This window comes from Notamacropus eugenii, chromosome 6 (assembly GCF_028372415.1).
Source record: "Notamacropus eugenii isolate mMacEug1 chromosome 6, mMacEug1.pri_v2, whole genome shotgun sequence".
Lineage (NCBI taxonomy): Eukaryota > Metazoa > Chordata > Mammalia > Diprotodontia > Macropodidae > Notamacropus > Notamacropus eugenii.
Window position 1 is genome coordinate 32,854,205 of NC_092877.1, and position 25,210 is coordinate 32,879,414.

The window sequence follows — 25,210 nt, forward strand, 5'->3', positions numbered from 1 at the left end:
AGAGAATATGAAATATCTCATTGGAAAAGTAATTGAGCTGGAAAATAGATAGAGAAGAGATATTTTAAAAATTATTGGATAGCCTGAAAGCCATGATTTATAAAAAGAGTTTAGACATCAGTTTTCAAGAAATTATCAAGGAAAACCCTGATATTCTAATACTAGAGAGTAAAACAGAAATTGAAAGAACCCAGTGATCACCTCATCCTAAAATGAAAACTCCGAGGAATATTATAACCAAATTCCAGAGCTCCCAGATCATGGAGAAAATATTTCAAGCAGTCAGAAGGATACAACTCAAATATTATGGAGCCCCAGTCAGGATGAAATAAGATTTAGCTGCTTCTACACTGAAGATCAGAGGGTTTAAAATATGATATTTCGAAGGGCAAAGGAGATGGGATTACAAACAAGAATCACCTACCTAGCAAAATTAAGTATAACCCTTCAGGAAGGAAAATTAACATTTAATGAAAGAGAAGACTTCTAAGCATTCTGATGAAAAGATGAGAGCTGAGTAGAAAATTTGATTTTCAAATACAAGACTCAAGAGAAGCATAAAAAGGCAAACAGGAAAGGGAAATTATGATAGATACAATAAGTTTAATTGTTTACATTCCTACAAGGGAAGATGATATTGGCAACTCCTAAGAACTTTATCATTATTAAGGCAATTAGAAAGAGTATACATAGACATAGGGCACAGCTATGAATTGACTACAATAGGATAATATCTAAAAAAAAATTAAGGGATGAGAAAGAGAAATACCCTGGGAGAAGGAGGAAGGTAGAGGTAGAATCAGATAAATTATCTCACATAAAAGAGGTACAAAAGAACTTTTACAGTGGAGGGGAAGATCAGGGATGTGAAGAGGAACACTTTACTCTCATCTTAATTACCTTAAGGAAGGAATAACATATATTCTCAGTTGGGTATAGATACCTATGTTATCCTACAGGAAGGTAGGAGGGGAAGGAGATAAAAGAAGGGCAGGTGCTAATATAAAGGAGGGCAGATTGGGGAAGGCAGTAGTCAGAAACAAAACACTTTTGAGGAGGGACAGAGTGAAAGCAGAGGGAGAGAGAGGAGAATAAACGCGGAAAATAGGAAGGAGGGAAATATACATTTAGTAATCATAACTGTGAAAAAAATTATAGCAAGCTTCTCTGATAAAGGCCTCATTTCTCAAAGATATAGAGAAATGAGTCAAATTTATAAGAATACAAGTCATTCCCCAATTGATAGTCAAAGGACATAAGCAGGCAGTTTCAGATGAAGAAATAAAAGCTATCAATAGGTATATGAAAAAAATTCTCTAAAGCACTACTGATTTCAGAAATGAAAATTAAAACAACTCTGAGGTATCACCTCATACGTATCTTATTGATAAATGTCAGAAAAAGAAAATTACAAATATGGAGGGTGTGCGGGAAAATTGTGTCACTAAAGTACCATCCAACTGATCCAACCATTCTAGAGAACAGTTTGGAACTATGCTCAAAGGACTATAAAATCATGTATACTCTTTGAGCCAGAAATACCACTACTAAATCTGTATCTCAAAGAGATAAAATAAGATATCTAGATATAGATTATATATACACACACACACACACACACATACACACATACATATACATACATACACATACATACACACACACACTCACATATATATATATATTTTTTTTTTCTTCCCACTGCTACTCTGTGTTGCTGTGGGAGTCTGCTCCAGATTTATTTGAGTGATGTGTGTGAGTGAGAATATTTTGTTACTATCACTCGTGCTGTGCTATTTCAGTAAATGTGTTTGCTTTCAGCTAATTGTGTCAACTGACTGATTCCTAAAGGCAAATGCAGTGATGGGGGCTCAAGAGCTATAGGAAACCTTACAGTCTATATTGAACCTGGGGTAGTCATTCTTTGGGGATACAAACCAAGAGTGTACATCAAGGAAAGGATAGCCTCAAAAGAGTGCACTACAGAGTTAAATTGTGTAGGATCCGGACGAAATGATCTTTAAAGTCCCTTATGGCTGCAATTCTGAGAGTCAAAAAAAAAAAGGGAAAAAGGAAAAGAGAATGGAGGCTACTGAATGTTCCCATACTGGCCTCCTTCCTCCCACTCTCTCAACCCTTGCCCTTGAGCCGCAGGCAGAAATTTCTACTAAAAGGCAGTTTTATGCTAGAAGGTTAGAGAGGAATGACCTTGGACCCCACCCCACCCTCTTTTTCCTCCCCCCTCAACCCCCTTAAAAGTCATGATTTAAGTCTCAGCTCCTCAATTCAATTCCAGATCAGATAATGGTTTTCCATCCATTAAGTAAAAAAAGGCAATTTTCTCGAAAGACTTTAGTTTGCATTTTGGTAAGCAAGGGAGAGAGCTGCCTATCAGATGCAGGTGACGTTAATAAAAGCAAGATCCCATGTACGCCAGGGCGAGACTAGTACTCTGTGTGTGTGCGTGTGTGTGTGTTTGCATGTATTTGTGAGTTTTTACATTTTTTTTTATTACTGAGTCTGGCCTCCTAACCACTCGCCAACATATACTTGCTAAATACACAGCATCTACTTTAAAAGGCCTCTTTCAGATTTGCCAGGGAGAGGAATGATGGATTTGGACAGCGAAAGAGATTTCCTAACAAAGAGAAAGAGGGAGAAACAGACAGTCCCAAATGGCACATCTTGAGTTTCATGAAGCTGCTGTTTATTTAGCTCCTTCCCTGGACCAGTGACAGATTTACCTGACATCCAGTGATGAAGGAAAGCTACAGGGATGGGAGGAAGGAGCCCAAAGGCTGTTCCCCCATTTCACTTTGTAAAACAAGCACAGTTCATTTGAATATTAGCCAAAGCTTGCCCCCTCCTCCTGTGTTTCTTGCTCTCCTTCTCTCTCTCTTTCTCCCTCCTCTCTCTCTCCCTCTTTCCCTCTCTCCCTCTTTCCCTCTCTCCCCCTCTCCCCCCCTTTCCATTCTCTTGCTCTCTCATTCTCTCCCTTTCTCTTGCTTTCTCATTCTCTCTCTCTCCTCTCCCTCTAACTCCCTCGTTTCCTTAATCCCACCCTCCCTCCCTCTCCCCTTTTTCTAGAGACAGCCGCTCCAGTTTAAATGTCCTCAGAAACATGAAGCCATGTTTATAAAAGCAGAGAGAGAACCATCTGCCCTGCACTCTGCTTCATAGCCAGAAGTGAGCTGTGAATATGGAGATATTTACACATTTTTCTGACCGTGAATAGAAAATTCAATAGCCACAGCTAGGAACTCTAAAGGTGGACCTCAATGGACATGGTGTGTGTTTGTGTGTGTGTGTGTGTGTGTGTGTGTGTGTGTGTGTGTGTGTGTGTGTGAAAAACAAATGGCTCCAGAGCCTGAGCCTCTCAAGCTTCCCTTCTTTCCTGCCCAAGCTAATTCATTCGAGGGGGCAGAACAAACCAGAAAAGAAAGGCCAAGATGTGTTTGCAATTGGAAACGTTTTTCAGGAAATGATTCTGTGCAGGGACCTCATCCTCATTCCATTAACTACTGACTGAGAGCCAACCATTTGTAAAAGTAAATATGCAAACAGAGGTGGACCAGGCCATGGGATTGAGTTAGTGGACCCTTGCCCATAGTGACCAGTCTCCTACAGAGTATTCGTTTCTCCATTAAGCCAAATCAGAACCCAAATGCAATCATCCCTTTGGCACTCTGTCAGAGACAGTCATCACTGCATTTTCTCTGTATCTAATAGGATCATGGATTCAGAGCAGGAGGTCATCTAACCCATTCCCATTCCTGTCCCTCTCACTTCACAGAGGTCAGAGAGGGGAAATGACTTGCCTAGGGTCACGCAGCTAGTTGAGTGCCACTACAGAGATTTGAACTAAAATTTCCTGACTTCAAATCAAGCCCTCTACCTGCAAAACCATAGCAATTACAGGCTTATTGCCTTCCTCACAGCAAAAGACCTACTTCGGAAAATTGGATTATTCAGACTTATCTGTGGCTCATCTTGAGAAAGTCAGTTGTGAGATTTAGGGTGTTTGTTTTTTGGGAACACTAATTCCTTCTTGCCCCAGCCACAGAAGCCTCACCATTTTGATTTGTTATCCCCTCTTCTCAGAGAAGATGGTAACACTAATGGTGGTAAAGATTTATATAGCAAGTTAAAGTTTACAAAGCCCTTTACAGAATCTCATTATATCTTTATTTCTGTAATGGTCTGTGAGGACAGTGTCACTGTCATTCCCATTTTACAGGCAGGAAATGAGAAGTTTAGTGATTTACCCAGAGTCACATGGAATCTAGATTATTCTGGGTCCAAAGTCACCAGAACTAGAACTAAGGTGAAGTCACTGGAACTTTTCCCCAGGATACCATGGTTTTGGGAGAGTTCTTCCTCCATTCTGGTTTGCTTCTCCTTAGCCCTTCCCTTGCCCCCTTGTGAAGGCTTCCATAGCAAATGACTCATGTCAGTATTCTAGAGTCTCTGTCTTCTGCCCCCTTAACTCACCTACTCAGTTGAAGGGATATACCTCATGCCACTTCTCTCCAGTGTAAAAATCTTCAGTTTGAACTCTGCGATCCACTAAACTAGAGGTATAAGCATGTAGGCAGTGGATTATATTAAAATGCACTGGGAAATGTTTAACAGAATAAATAAAAATACAATAAAACACAGATATTATTCATTTTAAAACTAAGTCAATATGTAGCCCACAGGGATCCTTATGCATGGATGAGTAGGTCCCATTTCTATCTGAGTTTGACACTGCTGCACTAAATCATGTCATCTGCCCGGTGATAATCTTCCTCTCCTTAAACCCAGCTGACAATCCTCCTTTACCTCTTAAATGAGCTTATCACAAGTAATATTGACTTCTGTTATTTGTGCATGTATCATAAGCCCTTATTAGGCCATCAGCTCCTTGGATACAGTAGCTGTTTTTCAGCCAAACTTTGTTTCTCCCCCTAGCATGGATTACTGCATTCTGAAGACAGTAGGTAATTAATATTTGTTGAAAATGGAAGCTCTGTCAGAGATCCATTGACTTACATTCAAAGCATTGTTTCTGGTCCTGCCTACCCTTCCCTACGACAGCTGTAAATAAATACATGGCCTTAGTGAGAATGGAAAGCCCTGGAGGGTAAACAGAGTAAAGGTCGACCCATCCAAGGCAGGTGCCCACAATTCCATTCATTCCTTTAGTAACTTTTGCACCCCCATCCCAGCATGCCCTGAACAATGATCCCTGTATCTGTAGTGCTGGGCCAAACATGAAATTTCAGTGAAGATTTAAATGACTTTGAAAAAAATGGCACTGAAGGAGAGAAAATGAATTGTCCGGATTGCTCTTTCTTCTTGAGTACAAGTGGTCCCAGGGAGACTTTTTATGGCTGTACTAGCTCCTTCTGAGGCTCTTCCATGACTAATTTTGGGTCTATTTGAAGGCTGCTGAAGCTTCCTTAATTTTTAAATGACTCATGGGCTTGTGGAGAAGTCCTTGGCAGCTAACGGCACTCAATGATATGATCAACAAGTACCAGCAACACCATATGAAAAATTCCCATGACTTGGAGACTTCTGATAAAGTCTAGTTTTCAGGGGAGGGAAATGATTGAGTTTATGGGACTCTTGTCACAAGATGAGTGAATCAACAAGGTGTAACTGAATCAACACAAGTGAGGATCTAGAGACAAATCAGAACAAAGACCACAAGCTGAACACGGCAAGCCATATTGACCCCCAATGGAACCCCCATAGTGTTGTCCTCAAGTAGCTATCGCAACACAAGGTGGGACTTCTCATCACTTTGGCCATTCTTTGAAATGCCTCTCTTGTTTTTGTGAGAAGTATGGTCCACTACTACATTTATTTTAAAATAAATTTTTATTGATATCCTTTACATCACCTATATTCCCAGTGTACCCTACACTCCTCTCCATCTCAGAGAGCCATTCTTTATAATAAAGAATTTAAAAAAGGGAAAAAAAGTTCAAAATAACCAAAATGCTGAAAAAGTTTGATGTTACATGCAATGTTAAATGTCCATAGTCCCTCACCTCTGGAGAGAGGGAAGTAGCTTCCCATATCTTTTCTTTTTGGCCCACTACTATTGGGCCCACTACTAATTGGCCCACTACTATTGGGTCACTCTACTGGGAAGTACCTTCCCAGTTGCTCTTCTGGCAACAACTCCAAGAAAAGATCACACATTAAAATGGTAAAGAAAATTGGCTTACTTAGGAAAGGAGAGATAGAACTTAGTTGTGTGTGAACTGGGCTGAAGCCAAAATGACAATGACCATATGATAAATGGTAAAAGGTTATCCAAAGGTAGTTCTCAAAGGAAGAAATTCAAGCTTTCAACAAATATGGGAAAATGCCCCAAATCACTAAGCATAATATAAATGAACCAACTCTGATGACAAAAAAAGAGAATGACAATGTTGGATGGACTGTGGGAAAACAGAAGCACATGGTGCCCTGTTGGTGGAGCACCTGTTAATTGGTCCAGTCACTCTAGGAAGCAGTTTGGAACTATGTTCCAATAGTCATTCAGTGATTCCACTATCAGGTTTTATAACTTCATAAGACCTGGGTTCAAATCTTACCTTTTCTGCTTATCAGCTATGTGTTTGTGGACAAATCACTATCTTCCTGAGGCTCAGACAACTCCCTAATGTTTATCTACTAAATAATAGATGGATCATAATCTATGTTGGTCAAATATCACTGGGGTATTGACCTATATAAGAGGTACTTGTGACACACCTTGACTCTGCAATCCTAGGCAAATCACTTAACCTCTCAATATCCCATAGTACACAGCCCAAATCTGACTACCCAAAGGAGCTGTTATTTCAAGGTTGTGAGGGATTCCCAGTGTGAAGATACCTCCTACCACTGTGGATTGCAACTCATTTGTGACTTAGGAGATAAGTTCTTTGTTATCTTGTCCAAAGAACATAGAGTTTGAGTGACTGGTCCAGACAAAGAGTAGTCAATGTCAGAGGGGGATCTGAACCAAGGTCTTTCTTATTTTGGATTAGCTAAATAGCACAGTGAATAGAAGGCCAGGTACAGAGTCAAGAAGACCCATCTTTGTGAGTTTAAATGCAGCCCCAGATACTTACAAGCTGTGTGACCCTGGGCAAGTCAGTCACTTCACCCTGTTCGCATCAGTTTCCTTATTTGCAAAATGAGCTGGAAAAGGAAATGACAAACTACTCCAGTATCCTTGCCAAAAAAATTCCAAATAAGGTCACAAAGAATCAGACTGACTGAAAGGATCCAACAACAAAGCTTTCTTCCTCAAGTAGAATCATTCTGTCTACTAGGGCACACTGCCACCATCTCTGCCTTCCACGTAGTGCTTAACTAACTTGTTGAATGATTTTAAAAACTGCTCAAACTATCAAATAACCAGAAAATGCTAATTAAAATAACTCTGAGGTGCCAACTCATACCTATCACATTCATTGACCATGAGAATCAAGAAGGATGAAAATGTTTCCTAGACTGTGGATGAACAGAAATTAAGAAAGCTTTTGGCTTTCTTATTGGACTGCCAAGGTCCAATAAGAATTATTCAGCTGGTCCCAACCTTTGAACTAGTATGCCATTACTTAGTCTATACTCTAAGGATGTTGCCCAAAGAGAGACCTGGAAGCATTAGATATATACATTTAAAGGTAAATCTGAAGAAGAATTATTGCTCCCAATAAAAAAGCAGCTGAGAAACACTGAAAACAGAAGAAATGCTCCAGCACCATTTTCCTTGTATTTCTCTGGGGACCACATCCCAGAATTCCAGGGCTGGAAGGGCCCTTACCAAGATCCAGGTCAATTTGTTCTTGAAGTAGGGAGTTATTTTATCCTCAACAAGTACTTTTCTTAGTTTCATTTAAAAACCTCTAGTGAAGGGCAACCCCACTGCTTCCTGTGGTAGCCCAACAGAGGGATGGATTAAATTTTATAAAATCTCAGAGTTGAAGGGACCTCGTCAACCTCTGACCCAATCCATACATGAAAGGCCACCTAGTCTCTGCAGGAAGACCTCCCAGAGAGGAGGAAGTTACACCTCCTAAGGCATCCTCTTCCACTTTGAGATGGCACTAATTGTTAGGAAGTTCTTTCTGATGTCAAGCTGAATTTGGCTTCTCTGTGACCTCCATCCATTTCCCAATTCTATCCTCTGGGGCCAATCAGAGTCAGTCTAATCTCCTTCTCATAATGGTCCTTCAAATACTTGGAGACAGCTGTCATGGCTCTCCTCTTCCCTCCCCCATCCGCAGCCTTTTCTTCTTTAATTTGTAGAGGTCAGACTGTCTAAATAGTAGAGGGAATGGAGAGACAATTAGCTAGGCTCAGCTCACAATAAATGAAGGCCTGAAGAAACCTCAGGAGAGACCATATCCACTTGCTTAACACAGCACAGGAGGGAAATGAACTCTCTCTATGGGGATAAAGCAAACCTCTTCTGTTGGTTTTAAATCTACCATTTAATAACAAAAATGGCTCAAGTTTTGAGGTCCACATCTCAAGTATGGTAAGGGCAAATTTTTTCCTGGATCCCTAAGACCTCTTCCTTCCCTGTAGAATTATTGGGACCATTCAGAAAGTACATTTTCATGAGCCAAAGTTCCTGACAATCACTGAGACATCAGAAATAAGTTTTGACTTGGTCATCCTGGAAGATCGTTTCAGCCCTGGAACTCACACCTCACCAGCACCCTCTGGCCCTAGGGCTCCTCCCTATGAGTGGAGGATGGAGACTTTCTCCTAGAACCTCTATTTAAGAAAGGCTCCCAGGTCGACCATCTCTTCATTTCCCACTGAGCCTCTGAATACCTTCCCTCTCCTCCATCCCTCTTTTCCTTTGTTTTTCTTCTTCCTTTTGTGATAGAGTGCCAGGTCTAGAGTCGGGAAGACCTGAGTTCAAATCTGGCCTCAGACACTTACTAGCTGTGTTACCCTGGGCAAGTCACCTAACCCTGTTTACCTCAGTTTCCTCATCTGTAAAATGAGCTGGGGAAACAAATGGCAAACCACTTCAGTATTTTTTGCCAAGAAAACCCCAAATGTAGTCACAAAGAATTGGAAATGACTGAAAAATGACTGAACAGTAACTTCTTCCATTAGACTGGAAGCTCTTGAGGAAAAGAACTGCTTTTACTTTTCTATTTCTGGCTGAGCACAATTCCTAGGCCCTTAATAAACATTTATTGAACGAGTGAGATATGGTCATCCAAATTAGAAAAGTTAACAACCACCTGATTCCTTTTGGTTTTATGTCAAAGTCATTTCTAAATATATCATCCCTACCCATCCAAATGAGTTTTCTCATCACAAACAACTGAACAGAAGTGGCAGCTTATGCAACATTTTGTACCCACAAAGACCCCATATATTCTGTCAGGTTCCGAAGCTGGCTCAGTGATGGACTTTCTTTCCTACTCCAAAATCCTGATCTGAGAAGACATAATGTTTGTTCTGAGAAGACGGGAAAGTGTTTGCATGTGCTACTTTTGAGAAAAGGTGTTGGAGACATTTACTCTGAAATGCTTATGTTGATTTCACAGCTAGACAAGCCCCCACACTAATGATTACATATGGAGACAAATCAGAAGGCCCAGACAACAGCCTGAGAGTCAACAAAACACAGTTAATCACTGTGCATTGCAAAAGCTATTTTAGCTGTTTGTTAACCAACCATCCATGTTGACAGCAAACTCATACACGGAACCTATTAAAACGAATTGTTGTAAATCATACATGCTGTAAGTGTCTGTCTGGCATTCTATTTTACTGCCCACCCTCTGCTTCCAATGTAACTTTCTTTTGCATGACCTTCATTCCCATTGTAGCCAACAAATTACTTAAAAGAATTAAAACTTGCAAACAAAAATAGGTGAGGAGTAGCTAAGGCTAAGAGAATTCAGCCAGCACAGCTAAAGGAGGTGACACATTTTTCAGAGGCAAATGGAAAAGATATGTGTGGGGGGTGGGAGGACTGGAGGGATGGGTGAGTCCAGTGTGCAGTGCCAGATGTAAGATCATTGATTTAGAGCCAGAGGGAACAACTTCAGCTCTAGAGCCAGGAAGATTCATCTTTAGAAATTTAAACTCAGCCCCAAATACCTACTATTTGGCAAGTCATTTCACCCTGTTTGCCTTAGTCAAGCATAGATGGGTCATAATCTATGTTGGTCAAATATCCTTGGGGTATTGATCTGTATAAGAAGTACTTGTGACGACACATCCTGACTCTGTGACCCTAGGGACCTCTCAATATCCCATAGTACACAGCCCAAACCTGACTACCCACAGGGGCTGTTATTTCAGGATTGTGAGAGACTCCCAGTGTGATATCTTCTACCAATGGGGATTGCAACTCATCTATGACTTAGGAAAAAACCTTTTTGTTATCTCGTCCAAAAAAACAAAGAGGTTGAGTGACTTATCCATACAGACTAGTAAATATTGGAGGGGGAATCTGAACCAAGGTCTTTCTTACTTTGGATAGCTACAGTGACTATCCACTTAGGACCTCTAACTCCAAATCCAAAGGCATGTTGACTGCATTCCACTGTCTTTCTCAGGATAACTATGGTATAGAATCTTTGCCATATATACCACATACCTATATAGATTATAGTTGTCAGTTACATATTGATTATAAATCACAAAGGACTAGCAACCATGTTCATAAACAATTCCTCTCCACAAAACAATTACAGGACCCTCGCTAGTCCTCTGAACTTAGAGTACTACCCTGGGAGAGTCACTCCTACAGACCTCCAAAAGAAAAAATTCAAACAACTCACTCCTTCTGTTGTGTCTCTACCTCCTGAAGATCATAAAATCTTCCAGACATGGCAATATCCAGCATGGGATCAAGTCTAACTACTTCATATTACCAAAGAGGAAACTGGGACCCAGGTAGGTTAGGGAATTTGGCAGGGGCTCAGATAGTAAATATCATTGGTGGGATATGAACCTAGGTCTTCCTGACTCTGAATATTGTGCCTGACCCACTAGGCCACAATGCCTTTCAATAAGGATTAATAAGGGGTGGATATTGAGAAAGAGTTTCTATCCTTAAAAGCATTCCCTATAAGTGACTCCTTAAATACTGTGCTTAGTCCTGGGATAAAGAACATGAGAGACAAAAATATAATTGCGTGAGAGATCTAAAACTTAGCCATAAGTCAACTAGAAGCAAAGAATAACAATTATCCAATGGGAGGGGAGTCCAAGAATCCTCCTGAGCCACTTCTGTGTCTTCAATATCAAGAGAATGGAAAGGGTTGACATCACAAGATTTCAGTCCTGGGAGGGATCTCAAAGGTTGTTTAGTCTAACCCGCAGCTGAATGACTCTGATGAGAGAGTGACAAGTAGTCATCATGAAGAATTCAGAAAGTGTATTTGTAAACAGAATTTGGACAAGCTGTCCATCAACAAGTATTTCTAGATGCCTCTCTCTCTGGCTCCACTTGGGACTCTCTGGACATTCTCTGTCATGTCACTGAGCCTCACTCTATGCTGGACTTCTCACACTAGAAGTACCCTCTACCCTTGACCTTCCTCTACTGGCTGATTCCTCCTCAGACCTCCATTTTAAGGAAAATGCACAGGCCAGCCATGTCTTCATTCCTCTTCAGGGTCCATCCACTCCTGACTCTCTGCACTTTCTCCAGCACAGTCTCATGCAGCTATCTTCTCCCTCTCTTACCCAGCTTTTGAATTTCCTTTTATCTCTTGTCTGGGCCCATTGGAATGGTAGCAAGGACTGGCTATATTTCTGCCTGTATGTATATTCCCAATGCTTAGCACAGTCCCTGGAACATATTAAATACTTATTAAACGTTTGTTGTTGACTTAATTAAGTACCTGCTATCCACTATGCCAGGCCCTGTGCTAGGCACATTAGGCACTGGGGTTACAAAGACACAAAGAGGACCTAGTATATTGTGCTACTGTAAATACACAAGACAGCAATCCCATGTTGAATACTGCCATAAGTCTGGAAGATTTTATCCTCTGCAAGAGGTAGAGACACAACAGAAAGGGTGAATTGTTTGAATTTTTTTCTTTTGGGTGTGTATGTATGTGTGGGTGGCTCCCCCAGGGTAGTACTCTAAGTCCAGAGGACTAGCTAGGATCCTAGAAAAGGCAGAGGCCCAATGGAGAGGCACTGTTGATGAAAATCCCTTACGGTTTATAATCAATATGCAACTGACAACTACAATCTATATAGGTAAGTGATATAGTAGACTCTATACCATAGTTATCCTGAGAAAGACAATGGAATGCAGCCAACATGTCTTTGGATTTGGAGTCAGAGACCCTGGGTTCAAATCCTAACTCTGCTACTTGCTGTCTGTGTGGCCATGAGTGAGGTATTTAACATCTGTGGGCTCAGTTTCTTCATCTGTATAATGAGCGTGTTGAACTAGACTTCTAAGTTTCCTTTAACCTCTAAATCCATGATCTTATGAGCCTGAATGCCTGCATGGAAGCTGAACGCCCTTTTCCATTTCTTGTAAAGATCTAGATAGAAGCCAAATTCTGATGTTTGGGGGCTGGGGAAAGGAGGAGGAGGCAACCCCCAGGCAGAGACAATACGAGCCAAATTCTCACGTTCCCAGGGGAAACCCTGGGTGGGGGCTTGAGTCAAAGAGATTTCATGGTAAATCCCCAAGATTAAACCCAGGCTGTCCCTTCTCAACTAACAAATGGGTTATATTTGTAATGCCTGTTGTATTTCTGTATTATGTACTCTATCTAGTGAAAAAGAACTATAGATACTCTATTTCTTCCTTCAGCAGCCCCAGTTGGGACCAAGCATCAAAAATGTCACCATACACTACATACGGTGGAAGGTTTCCTAAGGCATTGGAGAGAAACATGCAAGGAGGACTGGTTGATGAAGCTGGAATTGTTTAGCCTGAAGGACAAAGGACTCAAGGGAGACATATCTTCAGATATTTGAAGGGCTGTTATGGGAAAGAAAAATGAGATCTAGTTTCCTAGGAAAAAACTAAGTACAAGAGGTGGAAAGGACCAAGGGGCAGATTTTGGCTTGAAGTCAGGAAAAATGTCCTAGCGACTAGAGCTGTTCCAAAGAAGAAGGAGCTGCCCTCAGAAGGAATGGCATGTGGGGCAGGATTAGATGGTAATGGGTGGGGAATGAAGGGATACTCAAGGTATGTTACAAAGCTGTCCAGCACACACATATACTTTAAGAAATGAAAGGATGTGGTCTTCCATTCGTAGAGAGCATTAACACTACTGGAGCAGTCAGGGTGCTCCTTCCCCAAGGAGCTGGGGGCCACCCTCCAACTCCACCTATCTGGAAGAAAACCTGACAAAGATTCCTTTATAGAAATGAGCAAACCAGCACGTTTCACAGGCTGCAGCTTGGAGGCCTCCACACCTTTTCTTTGCCACCTCACTTCTGTAGACCTCTTCAGATGACTCCCTAGTTCCTCTGATGTACTTTCTGGGGGCTACCAATGACAAGTTTATATTTCTCTGCATTCCCAGCATCGTATTCTTAAAGTTCTAATTGGCTTTGTGCGACACAAGCTGCTTCCTACCTTGGAAAGGAAAGCACTAAACATGGAGTCAGAAGATCTAATCACAGAATCACCAAATCTCAGAGTTTGAAGAGAACTTAGAGACCCTTCACCCTAATCCACATACAACTCAGAATCAATTTTCTATTATATATGTGACTGGTTATCTAAGGAGTTCAGATTTTAGCCTCCAGCAAGGGAGAAACCTCCAGTCTCAGACACCTCTTCTTAATGGCTGTTCAATCTGGGACCAGACATTTCACCTCAGTTTTCTCATCTTCAAAATGGGGATAATGGCAGTTGCACTAGTTAGCCTGGTAATTACAGGGAATAGCCTTTGGTAAAATGGCAAAATCAATTCTATAATTATGACATAATCAATATTAGGATGCCAATGCCTGCCACGCATGTGGGAGAGTGGAGAAGCTGAGTGTTTGTGCATTTTTCTATTAGGGCCAAATGTCCAGCTTTCCAATCAGTCAAGAGAGTTCTTGGACACTCACAAAAGAGCTGGGGTTTGTCACAATGTTTTCCAGCGGAGCTAATGATAAAACTACTTGATTTAGAGACTACTTTACAACTTGCACAGTAATGGGGCAAAGGGAAGAATACAATGGGCTCTCAGGTCTCTCCTTAGCACCCTGGTGCCATTCAGAACTGGGAAACTTGAAATTAATTATTTTATTAGGTGAAAAGGTCAAAATGATTATATTTGCTAGAGATGCACATGAGAGATGTACATGAGTGATGCATGCAAAATGTGTCACCTTAGGGAGAACTATTTTTAAACCCAGCCTTCAATCTAATTCTAAAAGATCTCAAGCCATTTACAACCTACAAGTGGTGAGTGCAAAATATCAACCAAACCAAGCATGTGAAAAACAAATGAATTTCAATGCTTATTTTAACCTACTTATTCCAAATTATTTGAGAGACCTGAAAAAGTCCATTAGGCATTGCTGTTTCGACAGTTTTTGAATGAGCTCTTTCATTATCTCAATGTTGTTGCAATCAGAATTATAACATATTCCCTGTGTTAGCCAGAGAGCAGAAGGGCAATGCCACTGAGGATTTCGAGAGGCTAAAAGCTTTTTCTCTCATTCTTTATTAAAATTGTAGATTTCTAGTAGGAGGGGCATTGGCTTTGGAGTCAGGAAGGGTTGGGTTCAAAGCCCACTTCAGACACTTGTTAGCTGTGCGACCCTGGGCAAATCACTTAGCTTCTCAACTGTAAAAAACGAAGAGTGGATTCATGGCCAAAAATGTCCCATCCAGTTCTGAACTGATGAGTCTACGAAAGGTAGATCTAGAATTTACCCAGGCGGGGGTTGTTATCCAACCCCCTTATTTTACAGACAGTGAAACTGAGTTTCAGAGATTCCAAAGTAACCTCTTCAAGTCTCTTCACTCAACTTCAAGGCCCTGGGGAATCAGGGAACATGCTGCCTTTCAAGGTAGTTGTGACATGCAGATATACTACCTCCCTAAGGGCTCCCATAACAACAATTAGTCCAGTGGTTCATTCACAAAGCAGTCTCTCCCTCGCTTCTCCTCCATCTCGTCTTCTGTTCCCTACATACCGTTTTTGAAGATCTGGTTTAATTCCTTTTGACTGGGCTAACACTGGCTGGTTCAGGATGTAAATACCTAATGAAGCCAGGAGAAAGGATCATAATAATAGCTTAAAAGGAAAAATCCAGAGATTCAAAGTACCTTGCAATAGTTCCCAGATGAGGAGCAGAGAGATGGCAAACCTGCAACCCAGGAAGGAGACTCACCTTGCATCCCCACTCCCTCCCCAAGTCCATCCAGGATTTCCCAGGGTCAGTACCTTTGGGGCAAAGTGCTCCACAGCCCATGATGTCCAGTCCCAGGCACCTTCATTTTCCCTCCTCCTCCAGGAGAGAGGCCAGCCTCCCTAGGTATGGAGGATCCCAGCCCCCTCCCCAAGAGAGCCCTTCCCCAAGTAGTAAGACGGCTCTCTCTGGGAAGGTGGATGACCTGTGCAGGCGAGCTCTCCTAACCAAGTGCTCTCTCCATGCACTTTACCACTCTCCACTCAGCGCATCAGTGGAGAACGAGTGACTGCCCATATAATTTAATATGATGCCACATGAGACTCATAGACCATCTGCAGAACAAATGGGATCTGCCTCCCTCATCTTGGCAACTTGCAGTCAGGAGAGCCTGAGAGTCTGCTCTGATGGTGGAGACCTCCGGTTACTGGTCACGGAATTAATGATGGTGGTGACTGAAATGGGCCCCATGAAGGAAGCTCTTCCAAAATGAAGCCAGGCGGGGGTGGAGATGGGAAATACGCAACTTGGAGGGGAGAGGGAGGCAGGACATGACAATGAGGTAAACTCACACATATTTATGTCTGCATGTTCACACACATTTGTATAGATACACACGCAGGTGCACATACATATACACATACACATGTGTACACACATACATATACACATACACATGTGTACACACACATACATACTGTGTGCATGCACACATATAGACAAACACACATATGCACACATGTGCGTGTTGTATGCATGCTGGTACATGTGGACACGTGTATATTTATGCATGTGTGTGGAATGCATGTGTATGTGCATATTTATGCATACAGATGTATATATGCATATATACAGAATGTGTATGCCTATATGTACATACATATACATATATGTGTGCTTTGCATTTTGCAAAAAAACTTTTCATATCTCATTCATTTATGCGGTCCTCACCACCACCCTATGAGGTGGGCAGAGAGAGACTTATTGTCATCCTTATTTCAGAGTTTAAGAAACTGAGGCTCAGAGGGAGATGGGCCTTATCCAACGTCACACAATTTGTACGGAAGGGAGCTAGCTCTTGGGACACCGCATGTTCTTTCCATTCAATCAGATTGTCTTTCAAAGTCCAGAAACATTTGTTAATCATTCACTAAGTGCCAGGGAGTGTGCCAAACGCTGGGGACACCAAGAAAGGTAATGCCAAGGTGTGTGTCCTCAAAGATCTCATTATCCAGTGGGGAAAACAGCAAACTAAGTACATACAAGATGTGCATGGTGTAAAAGGGAGGTGATTTCAGGCACTAGGCAGAAAGACTCTTGTGGAAGGTGAGAGGTGAGCTGGAAGGCCCAGGATTTTAAGCAGAGTACTTATGCAGAGAGCTGGGGTCCCTGTACACTCAGATGACTGAGGAGGTCCTAAGTCATTTTTCATTGCTCTTCTAGCCCACAATGGGGGGCTTTGACCTGCACACCTCGCCTTACAGCAGCCCACCACAAGTTTGAAGAACTTTAGATATGTTGACATCCATCCTGGCGAACACACACTGGGTGCAATGAGAATGAACTGCATCTGTGAAGTCTTAAATCCATAGAGTGGGTTACACAAAGTACTGAAGGGGGTGCTGGGCAGGTCCTGAGTGCCTCTTTCCCCTTCTGGCAAAGGAAGTAGGGTGAGTCAGCCCTTTTGCTATTCAGTCATTTGGTTGTTTTTTTTTTTTCCAATGTGGCCATTTCGGTTGGATTATAGAATGCATGAAGGGGAGTAGTAAAGTACGTTGTTGGTGTTAAGTCCTTTCAGTCAGGTCTCTTTGTGATCCTATTTATGGTTTTCTTGGCAAAGTTATGGAAGCAGTTAGCCATTTCCTTCTCCAGCTCATTTTGCAGATGAGGAAAGTAAGGTAAACAGGGTCAAGTGACTTGCCCAGAGTCACACAGCTAGTAAGTGTCTGAGGCTGGATTTGAACTCAGGTCTCCCTGACTTTAGGCTCAGCGCTCCATCCGCTGTGCCATCTAGCTCCCTTGGCTCCAAGCTAAGTCCTTCTTAGTGGATTACCAGCTCCTATCAACCTTTGTTCTCCTTTCCAGTCACCAAACATTCCTCATTAGCTTTCACTTTCCCAAGTGAGCCTTAATAACTCCAAGGCCATCCAGTATCCAGGGTGAAAGCTTTTCATCACAGGTGAAAAGAGGAAGTGAGAGGAAGCAGAAGGCAGAACGCCAGCAGTGGGAAGATTGGACTCTTTCAAAGTCTGATTGGCAAAGAAGATGCTCTCAGATGTGCCTTGATGCTCATGATGCTCTCAGAAGTGTCTTGCCTTCTGTGAAGTCCAACTCCAATTCTGTCTCCTCCAGGGAGCCTTGTCTGATTTCTCTCCAGTCAATAGTGATTTTTCCCTTGCCTCATCCCCTAGCCCTTCATAATTTTTCTGTGTACTTATACATTTAACTTGTATTATATTTGTGCATCAGTCTGAACCTCCCTCCCCTCAAGCAGATTATCTACTGTTTTAGGGAAGAGACTGGGTTTTATGCCAACTGACTCTCCCCCAATGCATGATACATTACTCTGCACAGAACAGCTGCTTTAAATGGTGAAAGAACAAAAGAAAATAGTACATCTCTTTCCAACCCAAAAATCTGGAGCAAAGCATTACGTCGTTGCAGTGAAGAGAATTCAGGATTGGAAGACAACAGGACCTGGGGAGTGTTGATCTTAACTCAGAAACTTGGCAGCTGTGAGATCGTGGGCAAGAAATTGAATCTCTTTCAGCCTTTGTTTCCTCATCTGTAAAATGGGGATACTGATATCTCCTACCTCGAAGGGATGTTGTTAGGATCACATATGACATGTGGTTTGTAAACCTTCAAGCACTGTGTAAATGTTAGTTATTATCATTACTGCTATTATAATTATTATAGCTAAATAACAGTGGTCAGCTCATAACCTCTGAGCCTCAGATTACTTGTCTGTAAAACTGGGGTAATAACATCTGTCTACTTAAAAGGATGTGAGTTCAACAAAGAAGGCAACACATTTAAGCTTCAGAGACAGACCCAGAAAAAGAAAAGGTATGCCTGAGGTGCTAGAAGAGAGAGTTGGTGCTTCCATGACTTTCACTTGACCGTTATGCATTGAATGCCTGCCACAATTGGACCCCAACCTACCTTTCCAATCTTATTATACGTTACCATTCTCTTTGATGTACTCTACAATCCAGCCAAAGCTGGCTCTCTTGATGTTCCTCATATACTCCACTCTTTCTGTCTCTATGCTTTTCACTGGCTGTCCCCAAGCCTGGAATTTATCAATCAACCAACAAGTATTTATTAAGTTTCTACTGTGTGCCAGGTATAGGTGTTCTAGGAACTGGAATGAGTGGTGGTGGTAGTGGTGCAAATACAGTACACTCATATTTTCTAGAATCTCTGGTTTCCTTCAAAGGTCAGATCAAGTTCTATCTCCTACACAAATTCTCTTAATCCTTACTCATACTCAATTGCTTTCCCTTAAGTAACTCCATACTTATCTTATACATACTTATAAGTGTATGTAACACCCTGTTATAATAATCCATTCATTTTAAGCCTACAGGCAGTATGGGTTCCCAAGGGTCCATATAGTTCCCTCTTCTGTTCCTCTAGAGAATTTACTTCAGATGAAAAGTTAGAAGTATAATCATATTAGCTCCGAGCCCACAGTTAGGAAAAATTCCTAGTATTTAAGCAGAGATTAAACTCTCTGACTTAATTGAAATTTATATCTGTTTCTGGTTGACCCTGGCCTCTCTGTGGCTAAAGTAAAATTCAGTTTACCAGAAATGTTTGGGTGATGGAGCCACAAACTACATTACAGTGTCCATTCACAGATAGGCATCAGGAAGGAAAGTTAGAGAAAATGTAGATCTTTTCTTGAAACTTTCCTCAGTCCTTGTGTAAGTGGGTATGCTGGTGGCATTTCAATATTCAGCATTCTGCTTGGAAATGCCTAGAGACCTGCTGGTCCTCCTCTATATCCTCTTCTCTGTCACAGCTTATCCTACCTACTCTTTCTCCTTTCTCTGGTTGTTCTGGGGCTCCTGGTTCTTTATGGCTTAGTTCTGGAAGCCTTTACCCTTAATTCTCTGCTTCCAGAACTTCAGAATCATCTGTCTGTTTCTGAAGAAGTTTCCATGTTTTGTACAAGTCCTTCAGGTCACAACTAAGTCCCTTACCCCAGGCTACAGGCCTTGTTCACACCTAGTTCTGATTGGTTGATTGATCAAATCAAGACATGTTTGTTTAACAAAAGTAATTCCCTTTAAATGGGCCAGAGTCTTACCCTTGCATGATCATATTCTATATGTTGTCTCTTCTATAGAATTTAAGATGGTTGAGAACAGGGACTATTTTCAGTTTAGTCTTCATATCCCCAGCACCTAGCCTAGCCCAAAGTCTGACACAAAGAAGGCATTTAATAACTGTTTATCAGCAATTTCCTCTCAACTAAAGTCTGTGACTTGCAGCCTACATGAGCCAGCTGAAGCAAGGATTGATGGCCAGTGTGTTTCAAACTGGTTGTCCCAATACTATAGATGTGGAGTGACCAAAAGGAAAGAGGTAAAGATTCTCTCTCTAGAGTAAGACCACATAACTATTGCAGCTGATGCTAGAGATCAGTTGTTTTCCCTCTTGTGAGTATCTGGGTGTCCCACTGGAGCACAGAGTCTTCTGGAGAGGTGACCAGGAGAACATATGTCACGTGTTTTACTACAGTTGTCTCCTATATACATGAATATGTTATAAAAATATCTTGAGGAGCCAGTACAATAAGCACAGTGAAGGGGTTGTTTGGACTCTCAGGGAGTCTTTAGACCAAACAGAAGCTAAAGATATTATAAATTATAATATTATAAATTATATTATTATATTAATATATATTATATTATAAATTCTTCTGGGATCAGTCTTGTAAAGTCTCATCCTTTGAAGTTTTCTGGGTGGAGATAGAAAGGGGATGAAAAGCTGCTGCCTGGCTTAAACATGGTAATGAACTGAATAAAGAATTTTTTAGGTATAAAAGCTGTATGAATGTACACTGTGATGGCTCCACAGGACTCTGGAGAGAGAGAATCGGGTTCATATCCAGCTCTGACACTCATTCCCTGTGGAAAGTGAAACAATCTCTCTGAGCCTCTGTTTCTTCAATATATATAATGTGTGTATGTGTGCATATGTGTATATATAGACGTATAGATGTGTATATACACATGCATATGTATATATACACATACATATATTGTATATACATATGTGTATACATACATACACATATGAATGTATATATTGTACAAGGAGGAGGTAGGACTAGATGAAGCAGCTAGGTGGTTCAGTGGATAGATAGAACACTGGGCCTGGAGTCAGAAAGACCTGAGTTCAAATTCAGCCTCAGGCACTAGTTGTGTAACCCTCTGTTTTCCTTAATCCACTGCAGAAGGAAATGACAATCCACTCCAGTATCTTTGCCAAGAAAACCCCATGGACAGTGTTGATGTGCTATGCTGTTACAGGGTCACAAAGAGTCAGACACAAATGAATGACTGGCAAGGACCAGGGGGCAGTCCTTTTCAGCTCTAGATTTATGATCCCATCCGTGATCAGTCACTGTGTTCTACGGACCCTTTGCATTAAGAGAGAATTAAGAGGAGAAAGAAAGAGATTCATAACCATTCTTGACAATTGCCTCCTTTTTTCTTTTTCCCAAAGGAGCAAGGGCACTAATTATATGAGGCAGTTTTCCCCCTCTTTTTCCCATCTGACTGGCAAAGCCCCAGATATTCTCTTCTAGGGTAATCCAACACTAGGAATGCAGATTAAGAGGCAGGAGGTCTGAGTTCAGATCCTGACTCTGGGTAATCCTAGAGGAGTCCCTTAATTTTCTTCTTCCCCTCCATTTTTCCATGGGTAAAATGAAGGGCTTGGCCAAGATGTCTTTTAAGGCCACTTTCAACATGAAAGCTATGATCCTGTAAGAGGAGAGCAGCTCAGTTTACCATAAATGGTGCTAGATTGGAAGTAGCCACCCTCCCTCCAGCACTCTGATCCAGCCAGACTGCCCTTCTCTGCACCCTCCAGCTCTCGTCTCCACACCTTTTTATCAGTCCGTCCCACTCAGTCTCATAAAACCCTCTCTTCCTTTAAGCCAGTGGTATCAAATTCAAATAGAAACGGAGTCTACCCACAAGATGGTCCCAGAACGCAGAATATTGATGTAGCAAACTACATACTAACATTATCTATGTTCTATTGTATTCTCATGTATTTTGTTCAATATTTCCCAGTGACATTTCTAATCTAGTTGGGGGCACTCAGGAGTGTTGCCCTGGCATTCAGAAGCTTGACCCCTCTGTTTTAAGACACAGCTCAAGTGCCATCTTGTGCATGAAAGCTTTTGTGACTTCTGCTCTCCTAAACCGCCTTATCTGGAAGGTAGTTTGCCTATGTTTGTATTTATTCACTTTTTATGTATGGCGTGTATATTTTGTATAGACTACAAACAACCTTATCTAGAAGGGATGCTTGGCATATGTTTGGATTTCTCTGCTTTGTATTTATGTTGCATATACTTTGACATGTGGGCAGCTAGGTGGCACAGTGGATAAAGCACAGGGCCTGGAGTCAGGAAGACTGAGTTCTAATCCAACCTCGGACCCTTCCTAGCCAAGCAAGTCACTTTAATTCTGACTGCCTCAGTTTCCTCATCTGTCAAATGAGGATAATAATAGCACCCACCTCCTAGGGTTATTGTGAGGACTGATGAAATAATGATTGTAATGTGCACAGTAAGTGCTATATAAATGCTAGCTGTTATCATGTACTCATTTTCCCTCCTGGCTTGGCTCCCTTCCTGGACTTTGCCATCATGCCTCAGCTGCTGCCTTCCTCATCATGGAACTTGCCTCAGCACCTGGGGCTTCCTCACCCTGGAACATCCCTCTGCCACGCCAGCCAGTCCAGTTCTGCTATTAACAAGTTCTTTCTAAGGCATCCTTTGTGAAGAAGAATTCCTGTCAGGCCTAACTGCTAACTTTCTGTGTGGTGACACCAGGCTCCTCCTCAGCTACCTCCCTGATCTCACCCAGCTTCTAAGCTCCCTTTTGTGTTTCATAAACTTCTTGAAGACAGGGACTGTCTTCCTTCTTGTTCGTATTTATACCTCTAGCATTAGCACAGTACCTGATACATACCATGCTTAATAAATGCCTTTTTACTCAATTAGAATATGAATTTCTTGTAAGCCTGTATTGGTTCATTCTTTGCACTTGTAGCTCTGGCACATAGGAGATAGTTAACAAATAACCTGTCAACTGAGTGACATTTTAACTCCAGCTCTGCCACTCACTAGCCACAGGACCATGGGCAAGTCATTTCACACTTTTGTGTCTCAACTTATTCATCTGTAAAACAGAAATAATTCTTACATAGAAAGAAAGAATAGTAGACAGAGAATCAGCTCTGGAGTCAAGAAGATCTTGGTTTTCCGATAGGCTACTCATGAAACCTTGGTATAGTAGTAGTGGCAGTGGTGGTGGTGGTGGTGGTGGTAGTAGTAATAGAGGAGGAGGAGGAGTAACAGTAGTAGTAGTAGTAGTAGTAGTAGTAGTAGTAGTAGTAGTAGTAGTAGTAGTAGTATCAACAGTAGTAGTAGTAGTATTAAAAATTAACATTTATATAGCACTTACTATGTGCCAGGCCCTGTGGCTTTGTAGGTATCATCTCATTTGATCCTCGCAACATCTCTGAGAAGAAGGTGCTATTTTTATTCCCATTTTTGTTGTTTAGTTGTTTTTTATTTGTTCCTGACTCTTATGACCCCATTTGGAGTTTTCTTGGCAAAGATACTGGAATAATTTGCCATTTTCTTCTCCAACTCATTTTACAGATGAGGAAACTGAAACAAAAAGGGTTAAGTGACTTGCCCAGGGTCATACAGCTAATAAGTATCTAAGGCTGGATTTGAACTCAGGGCTTCCAGACTCCAAGTTCATCACTCTATCCACTATGCTACATTTAACTTCTCACTGCCCCAGCAACTCTTGGATAACTGTTCTCAAATTGTGGTATGGGGACCCTTTGGGCTCCAGAGACCCTTTCAGGGGATTATTGAAGTCAAAAGTATTTTCAGAATAGCGCAAAATAATGCAATTACCATAAATGTCTGTAGATATAACTGAGCCACACAAAAACTCTTTGGAAGTATCCTCAATAATTTTTAAGAATATAAAGGAGTTATAACACTAAAAAGTATGGGAACTGCATGTTCTGGGACTATCGAGTTACAGAGTAGTTGCCAATCTCTCTATATATGGTTGTCCCTACCAATAAAATCACAGGTTCTGAGTAAACCACTATATGTGTGCTTCTCTCTACCAACGAAATCATAGGTTCTGACCAAAATCGGAAACTCTAGCAAGACCTAGGTAACTGGGCTGCTGTGAGCATCGAAAGAGATAACGGATGTCAATGCCTTTTCTGCTGAACAACAACAATTATAAGAGCACTAATTGTTCACATTTACATAGGCAGCCCTTTGTGGTTACCACTGCCAAGACACCATGCTAGGGACAGCTGGTTTTGTGAAAATGCCTCCCCAGCGCCAGCCATGCCCTATAGCACATTCAAGTCAGTAAACAAGATAGAAATAGCACCACAATGCCTGGGTACAGGTTTTGGTTCAGAAGGGAGGAAATTTCATTAAAGCATGTAATGTCAATTACTGTCATTCCTAATTATATTAAGCTCCACTAGAAATAATACAGATAGAGGATTCTAGAGTTACCTGCATGTTTGATGTAAATAGGATAAAATTATCCTGGTCCTGAAAATATCCAAAGAGCAGACGGTGAAAAGTGGCATCTCTACCCAGCCTCCTGAGTCATCAAATTTCATTATGCAGGGACTTGAATCACCAGGAAATAGCAGCCTTCCTCTGAAAGCTCATTCTAAATGCGTTCTGAGGGGCTTGAAGAATTTGGGTTTAATGTGGTCCCTCTCATAGTCTCTCTAGCTATTTGGTGAGCCTCCATTCCTTAATGTCGGTAACTCCAGATAGGGTAGAAGGCCATGAAGTTGAGAGCTCTAGATCTACCTCAGGTACCATGGGTCTGTCTCTGGAATTATGACTGCAGCTGGTCAAGGCATGCTGGAGGCATACAGTCAATGAAAATGGCTGTATAAGGGAAATGATAAAAGCAGCCTTTAACATTGATCAAGGGCTTGAGATCTACAAAGAACTTTTCAGACTGTAGCCTGTTTGATCTTCACAACTCCTCTGGGGACGCAAGTCATATAGGATTTTTACTCCCATTTTTCAGAGCAGAAAACTGAAGTAGACAACTGAAGGGGGGGTTGCTCCAGTTCAGGCGACTGTCAAGTGGCAAAGTTGGCACAAGCTTTGCCCAGTGAGATTTTGCACCCAGCTCCTCCTGAAGTCAAGCGGAATATGGAATCCAAATTTTAAACAGCTGGTCTGATTCTACCCAGCTCCCATACAGAGTAGGAAGGTAGATTCCCTTCTGCCCTATATTCTCATTAGCTAAAGACCAGAGCCTTCCAAGGCTATGATGGAAAAGTTTGCCGCTCTTCCACGGCCTGCGGCAGTTAAATCCCATTATCTAAAACCTGCAAGTCACTCCAATTAATAAAGCACTCAGGTCTTCAAAGAGGATCCCACCCCCAACATTCTACATACATCACACTCCAGGTCTCACAGATACTGTGAGAATCCATTCTCAAACATTAATAGTGAAGCTTTATGATGCTTTTTTCAAAGCTTAATGGTCTAAACTTATGAATAAAACACACCAACGTCAAA

At 41.6% G+C, this 25,210-nt stretch overlaps 2 protein-coding genes across 4 annotated transcripts in view; one reads left to right on the plus strand and one right to left on the minus strand.

The window, feature by feature from the left end:
• The window catches only part of PARVA (parvin alpha), a 161,397-nt gene that overhangs the window by 66,508 nt on the left and 69,679 nt on the right, over positions 1-25,210 (minus strand). The window contains exon 1 of one of the 2 annotated variants that reach the window (XM_072619409.1): positions 15,396-15,526. The exons of the other annotated variant lie outside the window; for it this stretch is intronic. Coding sequence (XP_072475510.1) covers positions 15,396-15,423 — 28 coding nt within the window. The 5' untranslated portion in view covers positions 15,424-15,526. Of the gene's footprint in view, positions 1-15,395; positions 15,527-25,210 lie in introns of those variants that run through there. 2 annotated transcript variants of the gene reach the window in all.
• LOC140510653 (uncharacterized) overlaps positions 1-25,210 on the plus strand; it is an 84,646-nt gene that overhangs the window by 23,421 nt on the left and 36,015 nt on the right. The gene's annotated exons all lie outside the window — the stretch shown is intronic.